The following is a 12,427-nucleotide window of genomic DNA, read 5'->3' as shown; positions in this document are numbered from 1 at the left end:
TATGCTATTTACTTAGAATATTGAAGTTGAGGTTAAGAAATTAACACAGTCTGAGAAGAGTCTTCTCTCCCTTAGTTTTATAAGTAATAGTTGTGTTGGGGCCGGAAAGATGGCTCAGTGGTTGAGAATGCTAGTTCTGCTATCGTGAAGAGTGGAGTTGACATCCCAGAACCCAAGTTACAAGCAAGGCACCCCACAAATGCCCATACCTCAGCTCTGGGGAGAGGGATGGGATAGAAGTGGAGACAAGAGGATCGCTGGGGTTTGCTGGTTTCCAAGTGAGCCTAGAAAATGTTAGCCCCAGGTTAAGGGAGACTCTGCCTCAAAGGAATAGGCAGGTGTTGATAGAAGAAGCCCAACACCCTTTTCTGGTTTCTTCTGCCTTTGCACACACACACACACACACACACACACACACACACACACACACACACACACATGTACACACACACACACTCTTGAAATAAATTTAAGATTTTTAAGTAATAGCTGTACTGGGTCTGTGGTGGTGGTTCTGTCATTAAAATACTTGCCAAGCAAATATGAGGACCTGAGTTGTATCTCCAACACCTACATGAAAACTAGGCATGGTGGTATGCACCTTTAATACTATAAAGGCAGACACAGGTGGATCCAAGGTGCTGGCTGGCTGCTGGCTGGCTGGCAAGCCTACCCTAACTGGGGAGCCATAGGTTCAGATGAGACATCCTATTTCAAAAAACAAAGTAGACAGCACTTTAGGGCACCCAAGGTGACCTGGTCCTCCTATTACTCTGCGCACACACCTACACACATACACAGAAGTAATAACTATATTGATATGCAACATGTCATCTTGTTTATATATATATAGAACTATTTCTAGCAAGGCATGATGGCTCATGCCTGTAATCCCAACACTCAAGAGGTTAAAGCAGGAACATTTTTAATACCCAGGCCAGCCTAAGCTGCATAGCAAGACCGGTTCAACAAAAGAAAAAGAAATGAAAATCTTGTTGTCTTGACTTTTTGATCTAATTTCCTTGCCATTCTTTTTCTTTCTTGTGGATTTATTAGTTTTCATTAGAGCTGATCAAATCGAAAAGATAATACTTTGGAGTATGTGTCAGTAAACACTTTTAAAGATAGCTTTGGATGGCACCAAAACGTGCCATTGTTACACAAAGAAAGGAAATTCAGCAGTTCCCCAGGATTAATTTAACCAAAAGCAAGTCCAAGTTTGAATTCTCCACTTCTTTCCCTGTGTGTTCCATTTATCTATAGTTTATGGTTTCTGACTTGTCTGTCTATACCTACCTAATGTCTGTCTCTCTTTCTATGTGTCTTGTTCCTATTAAAGTGCTTTGTTCTGTATTTGTAGAACAGCACAGAAAACATTGCATAGGGAAAGGAATAAGGGATACTTTACATCTTTAACAGCATTTTATAAGGGATATTTTCCCCAACTGATTCCAAATGACCCCAAAGCACTCAGTACTACAAACATTGTGTTATTAAGCAATATCCATATGCTATTTCCAACATATATGGTAGATATTTGTTATATAAGGTCACTTTCAACCTGTTTGCTGTTTTCAAATGATTACCATAACACACATATTTACACACTTGTATTGCTCTCTGTGTCAGGGGCATAGAAGTTACATAATGCATTAGTTTTGATTGTAAAAGATGAATATTGGGGAAATCCAAGGCACTTAAGGTTGGTTGTTACATTGTTCTCTTAAAGGCAGGTTAAATTAACAGGCAAGGTATTAAGCCAAGTCCTAAGTGAATCCAAGGTATAGCATCAACTCGGTTGTGAGGTCCAGTTGAAGTTCCAGTATCTTTTGGGTGTAAGAGATATTTTCATAAAAATGTATCACATTCAGATTGTCTATACTTCCTCCCAATCAACAGTCCATATAATCTGTTATCTAATTCTGTACCAGGAAGGTTTTGTTTCCTTTTTGTTAATGGATTTTGCTTCTTCTTCTTTTTTTTTTTTAATCTTTCTTATTTATTTATTTGTTGGTTTTTAATGCACGTTGGTGTTTTGCCTGCTCGTATGTCTGTGTGAAGGTGTCAGATTCCCTGGAACTGGAGGTACAGGTAGTTGTGAGCTACCATGTAGTTGCTGGGAATTGAACCCAGGTCCTCTGGAGGAACAGCCAGTGCTCTTAACCACTGAGCCATCTCTCCAGCCCCCAGTAAGGTTGTCTGTGTCCTCGTTTCCTTTGCAAGCTCTCCCTCTTCACCATCACAAATCTGTTCACTTACTATATATCACAGAACATTTAACAGTGTTCAGGTGGTGGACCAGTGATAGAATGTTGTTATAAAAACTGTTCTTCTGAGGTAGGTCAGGAGCACAGCTCTGGCATAGCATGGACAAGGCACTGGCTTCAATCACAGGCACACAAGCCAAGTCTTAGTCATTTAACATTTCAGAATTGGGAGGCTAGTGTAGTCGGAAGTTTTCCTGTGTCCCACCTGGTCCTGAAGCCACTTGGTCCCAAGTAAACACACAGAGGCTTATATTAAATACAAACTGTATGGCCTGTGGCTCAGGCTTCTTGCTAGATAGCACTTTCATCTTAAATTAACCCATTTCTATTCATCTGTGTTGCCACATGGCCGTGGCGTTACCAGTCTGCTGGCATCTTGTTGCTCCTTGAGCGGTGGGCTGGCGTTTCCCCTTCCTGCCTGTTTCTTTCCTGTATCTCTGCTTGGATTTCCTGCCTGCCTCTAAGGTGCCTTACCATAGGCCAAAGCAGCTTCTTTATTAACCAGTGGGAACAACATATATTCACAGTGTACAGAAAGACATCCCACAACAGGCTAGGGCTGGTAGGGAGTGAATCTGGGCCTTACATGTGGTAAGCATGCACTGTTGTTTCCAACAAATATTTCTTGAGCTATTTCAAGTTTTCCTTCTAAATCTTATTTTATTTATTAATTAATTTGTTTATTAAAGGTGTGTGCTGTCACCACCCTGCTTCCTCCTAAATCATATCTTTCAACTCTTAAGCTATATACAAGACTTTCTGATAGTCTTTTACTCTGTTCGGTTTCCTTTTTATTATGACAGCCATATCTTAAAAGTGTGCAATACTAGTTTCTTTGTTCTTTAACCCCATTTTATTTTCATTTAATGCTTCTAATCTGCATTTTATTCAAGTACATTGCTGCCTTACTGACTAAATTATATTAACTTTCATTTTAGTTGTTCTTCCTAACCTGCAATCAGAAGATACACCATGCCTTCTATCTGTAGATCTATTTCATGTCTTGGTAAGTATTCAGTAAAATGATTTTGAAGTCATCAAGTTTATGATTTCTTGTTTTTTCTTATTTAAATTCATGCTTTCTGTTCACAATAATAAAATTTTGATGTTCAAGCTGTTTTTAGTCGTATCCTTTCTTTTTAGAAATACTTACTGATTTCACCAAGGTATCAAAATTATTTTTTTTTAATGAAAGCACATTTCTTTTTTAATTTGTAATTGGTTTTATAGTTGGTTATATTTGTTAATATTATGTACAAATAAACTTTTTCTAATTCTGTTATGGCTCATTGCCACTCCTTTTTTCCAGCTTGTTTATATCATATGCAATATACTATCATGTAAGCTATACATTAAATATAATCATTAGCTATTTAGTGATAAAGACTGGTTCTAAGTGCATGTGGGCTTCCTTAAAACACCAGTGGACAGGTAGCAACTCTTGTGAGTTTTATGCAGAATTTTCCTATCCTTGCAATAATCTTACTCTTAAATCTGGCCCAGTGAAGAAAATAGTGGTAAGGTTGAAAAACTGGATTGTGTGGGTATTGGGTTAACCAATCCCCATCCCCCATTTATACTTTATAATCTAAGCCTGTATTCAGTAGCTGTCCCCCAGACTCTCTTCTGGGATCCCCTGGGGTGTCTTAAAAAGAATCTTATCAGCCAGCAGTGGTGGCACACATCTTTAATCCCAGCACTTGGGAGGCTGAGCCAGGCGGATCTCTGTGAGTTCAAGGCCAGCTTGGTCTACAGAGGGAGATCCAGGACAGGCTTCAAAGCTACACAGAGAAACTCTGACTCAAAAAACCAAAAAAAAAAAAAAAAAAAAAAAAAGGAATCCTAACAATTGGACCTTGCTCAGAGTCTGATTTTGTTGGATTGGGATGAAGCCTGTATGTCAGTGTTTTTTAAGAGCATCCAAGTGTTTGTAACAAGGAGTCTTCAGAACCACAGGGAGAGAACAACTATCTAGGCCTACAGTAAGTAGACTCAGCAAAGGATAACTGGTTTGGTGCTGGTGTTTGCCTGCCCCTAATGGTACATTATAAGTATAGTCTTAGATATTCTGTCGAATATAACTAGGAAAAGTCTGATGGTTATTAAAAAAGCCCTGCATCATTTGGTACCCTGTACATTCAGTTAGGTCAGCTTGTCTTGGCCTTTCACTGGTGTCCTGTCGATGTCCTTTTTCCTTTCGCAGGTAGCTGCTGTGTTAGCATTCCCGTCCTTGTATTGGGATGAACCGTTGACCTGCAGCCTTCGTCAGTTAGTTCTTCCTATCATCACCTTTATCTCTTCCATTTGATCACCATGGCACATATGCTTCAGATACTTCTTACAGTAGACACAGGTAAAGCTCCCATCTCAGTTAGTTTGACTGGAAGTAATATTTGCCCATGCTTTTTTGACAGTGAATGATGCTTGTGTTAAACATAGTATGTATTTCTAAGTCCCATGTTATGTCGTGTTATTTTTTCATGTATTTCTTACCAAATGTTACTTAAACAGGTAAAGGCAGAATAAGCTATGAAAAAGGCTAATTATAATTAGCTTAAGATACTTGATTGCCTAATTTCCAACTAATCTCCAGATATGTGGGAGGACTGTTAAGACCTGTTTCTCTCCTTTTCTTCCAAATTCCTCCTTGTCAAAGTCTCTCCAAGTTTATTCCTACCCATACAGGTTCTGCCTTTCAGCAAGGCTTCCAGGAACCCATTCTTTCAGCTACAATGATAGTACATTGCTTACCTTATAGCATTGCTATGGGTTACTTTATTTCATAGTTATTTATAGCTAATTTCACTCCTTACCCTGTGGTGATATTTTCTATATGTTCTAACAAAGTTTGCCTGAAGATCAGAGGGCAAAGCCAGCCACTAGTTAGCCACTAGAGGCCAGGTAGTGGTGGCACACACCTTTAATCCCAGCACTAGGGAGGTGGAGGCAGGAAGTGATATGGCTGGGCAGAAAGAGGACTAAGGCGGGAGGAGACAGGAGCTTGGCCCTTTCAGGCTGAGGAGTTGAGGAGGTAAGAGGTGGCTGTGGGTTGCTCTTTTGTCTCTCTGATCATTCAGCATTTACCCCAATATCTGACTCTGGGTTTTTTATTATTAAGACCAATTAGGATTCATGCCACATTACCCCACTTCTCCTTCCTTTCCAGTCCTCCTTCCTCACCTGTGTTTCCTGATTACAGAGAACAATCACATTTTAAAACACTCCTCTTAACCTCAAGTATCTGGCAACCTTTGTTCTTCCCGATAAGTACTCATTAAATGCTTTTTGAATCATGACTCGAGTTACATGGATATAATGTAACATCAACTCATAAGTGTCCTTTAAGAGTCAAGTCATTAATAGCAAATGATGTACTGGAGAGGGCTCAGTGGATGAAGTACTTCTGTGCAAGCATGAGGGCCGGAACCCACACAGAACCAGAGACAAGGGTCCGTGGAACCAATGGACTAGCTAGACTAGCTGGAACTGGCAAGCTCCAGCTTTGGTGAGGAACCCTGCCTCAAAAAATAAAGTGGAACATGATCAAGGAAGACATTGAATATCAGCTTTGGGCTTCCTGGTAGATACATACGTGAACATGCACGTGCAAGTGCATGTAAACACACACATACATGCCGTATATCACGTGTACATGTAAAAACAAACAAATATTAAATAAATAAACGAAGACTGGTTCTGGATAACAGTGACCAATAAGATTTACTGAAAATTCAGGTAATTTAAAGAAAATGCACGTTTTTTTTAAAAAATCATGTTAGAGGAAATTGGAAAGATAGCTCAGTGGTCAATACCACTGGCTGCTCTTCCAGAGGACCCAGATTCTTCTCAGCACCCATGTGGCAGCTTACAACTGTCTGTCATTCCAGTTCTAGGGGATTCGACTCCCTCTTCTGACCACCATGGCACTGCATGCATGTGGTTCATTTTTGGAGAGGGGGGGGAGAGAAAGGGGAGGGAGGGAGGGAGGGAGGGAGGGACAGAGGGAAACAGCAGTCAACAAAAACTAAATATACTTTTACCATCTGCTGATAGGGAAAACTTGGAAGCAACCAGTGTAGCCACTGCACAATTGATCAATAATTTGTGGTACATCTTGACAATGGAATATGATTCAGTTCTATAAAGAAGTGAACTATCCAGTCCTGAAAATGCATATATGTATATACAAAGTGAAACAAGCCAGTGTGAAAGATATTTTATGGGCCCAACTCTAGGGCATTCTAGAGAAGGCAAAACTGGGGTTAATGTGATTTCCATGAGTGAGGAAAAGCACAGAGACAGTGATGCTAATCTGTATAATATATGTATATATACTTCTCCAAACCCATGGGATGTAGAACATCATGAATGGACCTTAATGTAAACTTTGTATATAGTCTTGAGTCAGGTGAGGTTAGACTTCCAGCCCTATTCTACTCTTTCAATACTGAACTGGCTCTTCTAAGATTTTTGCCTCTCTGCATAAACTTTTCAAAGATTCATTTTTAATAATGTAATGTGTATCTGCATGTGGGTTTGCGTACTGAATGCAGGTGCCTGCATAGGCCAGAGGCATCAGATCCTCTGGGGCTGTAGTACAGGAAGTTGTGGGTCATCTGAAGTGGCTGGCTGGAAACTGAATTCAGGTCCTCTGGAAGATTGATGAGCTCTCCTACTGTCAATGCAAACTTAATTTCCAATTTAAACAGATTGTATTCATATATTTATTTGTGGAGGAAGGGATGCCTGCATGCCATCATACACGTATGGAGGTCGGTTCTCTCCTACTGTGTGGGTGCTGGGTATTGAACTTCAGCTGTCAGACTAGGTCGAAAGCACTTTTGCCTACTGAGCCATCTTACCAACCCTGTCGACAACTTTTAAAGATAAAGTGCATCTGCAGATTTTATTTGGAAAATGAAAAGAACTAGCAATATGATGTCAGTAAAGTTACTCTCAGAGTAACTTTATGACCTTTCAAATGCATTAATACACAAGCAATATGTAAACAATACACTGTTCAGATGTACCATAACAATCTGTTATAGGAAACTGCAAGGTCGGCATTTTTATCTCCACTTGTCTGTACAGTAAGACTGAAGCTATGGGGTGAATGGAAAGGGTGAAGCAGTTGCAGGGTGTTCTGGAATCATGAACTTGAGGTTAAAACAGGCAAAATAGAGAGCAGATTCTTGAATCTGCCCTGTAAATCTCTCTCAGGGTTCTCCCTTGCTCGGGGTGAAGAGGACAATGAGGAGGCTCGGTGTGCATCTGCGTTCTTTGCAGAAGTTTCACAGTACACGGATGGGTGAGTAGCTGTCCACTGGCCAGTCTGCCTAGGTGTCCCTTTGGTGAGTCCGGATCTTTGTTCAGGAGTTTGTCAGGGCAGCCATTTTCTTGTTTTAAAATCAGATAAGGCCTTTTAGTTTGTGGTTTTATTTATAGGATAGGCTTATAGTAAAGAAAATCTACTTCAATTTTTACCTTGAAGTGAAAGGTAGTAGATAGAATTGTTTGTTGTATTTGAGACTGGTGAGGTTGACAACATTTTCACTTTTGAGCTATTATTCTTGGAACACAGGCAAGAATGACAGCAGTTTAACAGTCGGCAGTGTTGAGAATTTAAATAAAAGTCGAAAATAAGGTGCCTTGAAGTCCATAGTTTACATTAGGACTCACACTTTGAATTGTACCATTGCAGTATTACATGCAATGGTTTCGTTACCCTACAGATCATCTGTCAGTTTTAATATAGGCACTAGGAACATACTCATTTTTTTATCCCTCAGTAATAATGGAGAGAAAATGAAAGCTTTACATTGCAGGGAGTATCTTGTGAGAGTCTAGATACTGTAAAATGCTTTTTTTTTTAATTAACTTTTTGTTTTTGTTTTGCTTTGTTTTTATCTTCACCTAAGAAAAAAGAGAGGAATGATCTGCTTTCAGAGGCTGGGTGCTTAGCCCTTGGCAGAGTGTTTGCCTAATGATGTTCATAGAGTTCTGGTTTCAATGCCTAGCATTGCCAAAACAGGGGGGAAAAAAAAGGGAAAGAAAAACCCTACCCGATGAAAAAGATTGTAAAAGTTGTTGTTCCCTTTAGAAAATGTATACTAAATACTTTTTTAAAAAAATGCTTAGAAATTAAATCATTAACTGAATGTGATTTTAGCAGGGGTTGTATTTAAAATCTGGTAAATGTTCTGTTGTGGATTTATTGTGTCCTAGCCTCGTTGGCTGTGGCGTTCCTGGCTGGTATCTGTGGGTCTCGCTGAAGAATGGCATCACCCCTTATCTTCGCTGTGCTGCATTGTTTTTCCACTACTTACTTGGGGTGACCCCACCCGAAGAACTGTTTGCCAGTAAGTAAGAGCTAAACTCAGAGCAGGGATGGAGGCTTGTCTTCACTGGTCTGTCTTCAGAAGAAGACAGACAGAGCAGGCGGCACCACTCCTGCCCTGCCCATGTGTTCTTGATAGTGAGGCCACAATCCAGCTTGGTTTCATGTCCTGCAAATCCTGCTCTTGGTTCCTGTGTATGTATAAAGTCCTTGAGTTATTAAAATACCTGAATGTGCCAGGCACATGACCCATCCCCACTCCCCGAATAATAAATAAATGTAAAAAGTAAATAAGATTTTAAAAACCAGATGCAGTAGCAAGCAATTGTAATCCCAATACTTCTATGAAGAAACAGAAGCAGACAGAGGAGAATCACCCTGAAGTTTATGGGTCAGCTAGCTTGTCGTTCCCAGTATAGCAGCAGAAATGACAGATCTAGCTTTAACAAGGTAGAAACCCAGGCGGTGGTGGCGCACGCCTTTAATTCCAGCACTCGGGAGGCAGAGCCAGGCGGATCTCTGTGAGTTCGAGGCCAGCCTCGGCTACAGAGTGAGATCCAGGACAGGCACCAAAACAACACAGAGAAACCCTGCTTGGAAACAACAACAACAAAACAAGGTAGAAAGAAAGAACTCCTGGAAGTTGTCCTCTGCCTCCACATGAAAGCAAGGCTTGTGAACATACATGGGCTGCACATAATTTTTTAAAAAATACCTATGGGCAAGCCGAATGTGATGTCACACACTTTAATCTCAGCACTGGGAAGGCAGAGGCAGGCAGATTTCTATTAGTTTGAAGGCTGCCTGGTTCCAGGCATCCTAACACTAGTGAGATGTTTTCTCAAAAATAAAATAAAATACCTTTATAGAGAATATAACTGATAGGATATACAGAAAATTAGAGATATTTGTTACCTTTATGGAAAAGAACTGTCCAGGCAAGAAGATGATTTTATTGTATACTTTTATTTGGATTTTGGACATATAGCTATATTTAAGAATTAAAATAGTGATCAAAAAGGTCTTCTGAACAACAAAAACCATGTGTGTTTACTGACAGCATCACTTTCTTTTTCATTTACTCATTCCTAAATCTAGACGAAAGTAGAGAAGTCTTCCTTACTATATTCTGTTGGTGAGAGTCAGAATATTTGTTTGATTTTAAAATTGTCCAAAGAATTATTTTGTCCTTAGAGAATACATTGGTAACGTTGCCTTTACTAGTTGTTAGCTCTTTATCTTGAACTCTTTAATAGATGAGGTGTGAGCAAGCTTTGTTAAGGTTCTCTGTAACTCTCCAATTACTCTCCAAGTAATTTCCAGTACAGATCTCTTTCTTGCATGCACAAAAAGTTCATGTACTTACCCAATAGTTGCCATAGAAAATAAAGTATTTTCTTTCATTATGCATGGAGCCAAATATAGAGAAGCATAAATATGTATGATATAATACCAAATGGGATGAGTCCTGCAAAGAAAAGTAGAGCTGATCATGGCCAGGATCAGAACTCTTGGACATAGGTAGTCGAAGGAAGACTTTCTCCAAGGAGACATTAAACCAAGAGTTGCATATATAGGACTGAGCTCGATAGAGAGTTGAAGAATGTTTCTACTTAAGAGAAAATCAATGTAAAAGAAGTTTGGCAGAGTAAGAGAACAGTGAAGATATGATTCTGGCTGGAAGCCTAGTAGGCTGGGAGGTCCAGGAGGTAGCCAGATATATGTCTTTCACCTGGGTCTTCAAACCACACTAAAAGCTTTGTGATCTAGGGTGTAGCTCAGTGGTACAGCACGTCCCCATTCACTGGGTTCTATCCTCAGCAAAGTACTGCCCATCTCCCCCACCACCCCAGAAAAAGAAAAGACTTTGTATTGTATACTAAGTGTAGCGGTTAGTCATAGGAGCCATCTGATCAGGGTGACTCAGATTGTGCTGTAAAAGAATCGCTGTGGCTTATTTGCCACCCGCTGTTTCATAGAGCAGATGATAGAAATGAGTGTAAACAATGAGGGGGTTCCTTTAACACTGAGTCGATCAGCATACTGTGCTTATTAAATCTATCTTGTTATTTTCTTGCAGATTCTGCTGAAGGAGAGTACAGTGCACTCTGTAGCTATCTATCTTTACCCACAAACTTATTCCTGCTTTTCCAGGAATATTGGGATACCATAAAGCCCTTACTGCAGAGGTACTTATGGGAGTGAATGTGACTGATGGCTTTCTATCTCGTTTGAAAATATTTTATGCTTATTTTTGTTTTTGATTGGTTTTGGGGGGGGGAGGTTTTTTGTTTTGTTTTGGTTTTTTTTTTTTGTTTGTTTGTTTGTTTCTGTTTTGTTTTGCTTTTTGAGACAGGGTTCTCTGTGTAGCTTTGCGCCTTTCCTGGAACTCACTTTGTAGACCAGGCTGGCCTCAAACTCACAGAGATCCGCCTGCCTCTGCCTCCCGAGTGCTGGGATTAAAGGCGTGGGTCACCACCGCCCAGCTTGATTGGTTTTTGAGATAGGGTTTTGCTGTGTTGACTTCAAACTCTGTTCTTCCTCAGATTTCTCCGGGGCTCAATTTGAAATGGTTATTTTTATGTTTTTGAGACAGGGTCTAATATAGCCCAGGTTGGTCTAAGACTTACTATGTAGCTGAGGATGGCCTTGCACTCCTGATTCTCTTGCATCTGTCTTCCAAATGCTGGAATTACAAATGGTGACCACAGTGCCTCTCTTTTAATTTGAAAAATTTTAAATTACAATTATTTACTGCACCCCTCAGTTTATTAGCATTGACTGCAGATGTAGGAAAGTACAGAAATTTTTTTTTTTTTTAATTCATTTTTATTTTGTGTGCATTGGTGTTTTGCCTGCATGTGTGTCTGTGTGAAGGTGTCAGGTCTTGGAATTACAGACAGTTGTAAGCTGCCATGTGGGTGCTGGGAACTAAACCCAGGTCCTCTAGAAGAGCAGTCAGTGCTCTTAACCACTGAGCCATCTCTCCAGCCCCCGAAAGTACATAAATTCTTAATCCACATGCTTAAGGAGTAGGTTTAGGCCAGCCTCTGAGCAGGTGGGAGTCCTGCTTTCTCTTCCACGGCTGCATTTTGTTTTCTGCACAGTTGGTGTTTCATTCCAATCTTAAAACAAGGTAGGGAGTGTGATGTGCTAGTAGGTAGAATCCTAATTAAGAATCAAAAGATGCTGGGCATGGTGCACTTGGGAGGAAGAGGCAGGTGGATCTCTGTGAGTTTCTGGCCATCCAAGGCTACACAGTGTGCCCACCTCAAAAAAAAAAAAAAAAAAAAAAAAAAAAAAAAAAAAAAAATCAAGGAGCTCAAACTTGAGCTTGTGGTATTGTGCAATTTGTAGAGGTCTGGCCTAGCATGCACAAAGTCCTCTGTTCAGGCCCAAGCACTGTATAAGCCAAGCATGGTGGCACAGCACACACCTATATTCCCAAAACTTTAGAGGTAGAGGCAAGAGAGTCAGAAGGTCATCTTTGATCATGTAGCAAGTTTGAATCCAGCTCTCAGTGCATGAGACTTTGACTAAAAGAAAAAGTCCACACTGGAACTATATAGAAACTGTAGAGAATGTGGTAGAGCGCATGCCAGAAGAATGCTATCTGTAGAGCAGAGACTAGCACTGAAATGTCCACACCTCCCTTCAGAAAGACTTTCTGCTACATCTGATCCTGGACCTCTTGTTTACTGTCATGCCCCAGCCCCCACTCTCCCCACCCTTTCTGCCTGCACATGTTCAGAATCAGTTTCACCATGTACTCTTAACTCACTCTCCCATGATTTTCTTTATCCTCCTTACTTGTCTTTTTCTT

At 40.3% G+C, this 12,427-nt stretch overlaps 1 protein-coding gene across 1 annotated transcript in view; it reads left to right on the top strand.

Annotated features, from left to right (window-relative positions):
- The window catches only part of Ubr1 (ubiquitin protein ligase E3 component n-recognin 1), a 132,898-nt gene that overhangs the window by 107,876 nt on the left and 12,595 nt on the right, over positions 1-12,427 (top strand). Inside the window, 6 exon segments of the mRNA XM_028878676.2 lie at positions 3,206-3,273; positions 4,471-4,513; positions 4,516-4,620; positions 7,488-7,575; positions 8,493-8,626; positions 10,685-10,793. Of these exon segments, the coding sequence (XP_028734509.1) occupies positions 3,206-3,273; positions 4,471-4,513; positions 4,516-4,620; positions 7,488-7,575; positions 8,493-8,626; positions 10,685-10,793 (547 nt within the window).

The sequence above is a fragment of the Peromyscus leucopus genome, chromosome 4 (assembly GCF_004664715.2).
Source record: "Peromyscus leucopus breed LL Stock chromosome 4, UCI_PerLeu_2.1, whole genome shotgun sequence".
NCBI classification, from domain to species: domain Eukaryota; kingdom Metazoa; phylum Chordata; class Mammalia; order Rodentia; family Cricetidae; genus Peromyscus; species Peromyscus leucopus.
The sequence above is the reverse complement of the archived record's forward strand: the minus strand, read 5'-3'. Positions and strand labels throughout refer to the sequence as shown.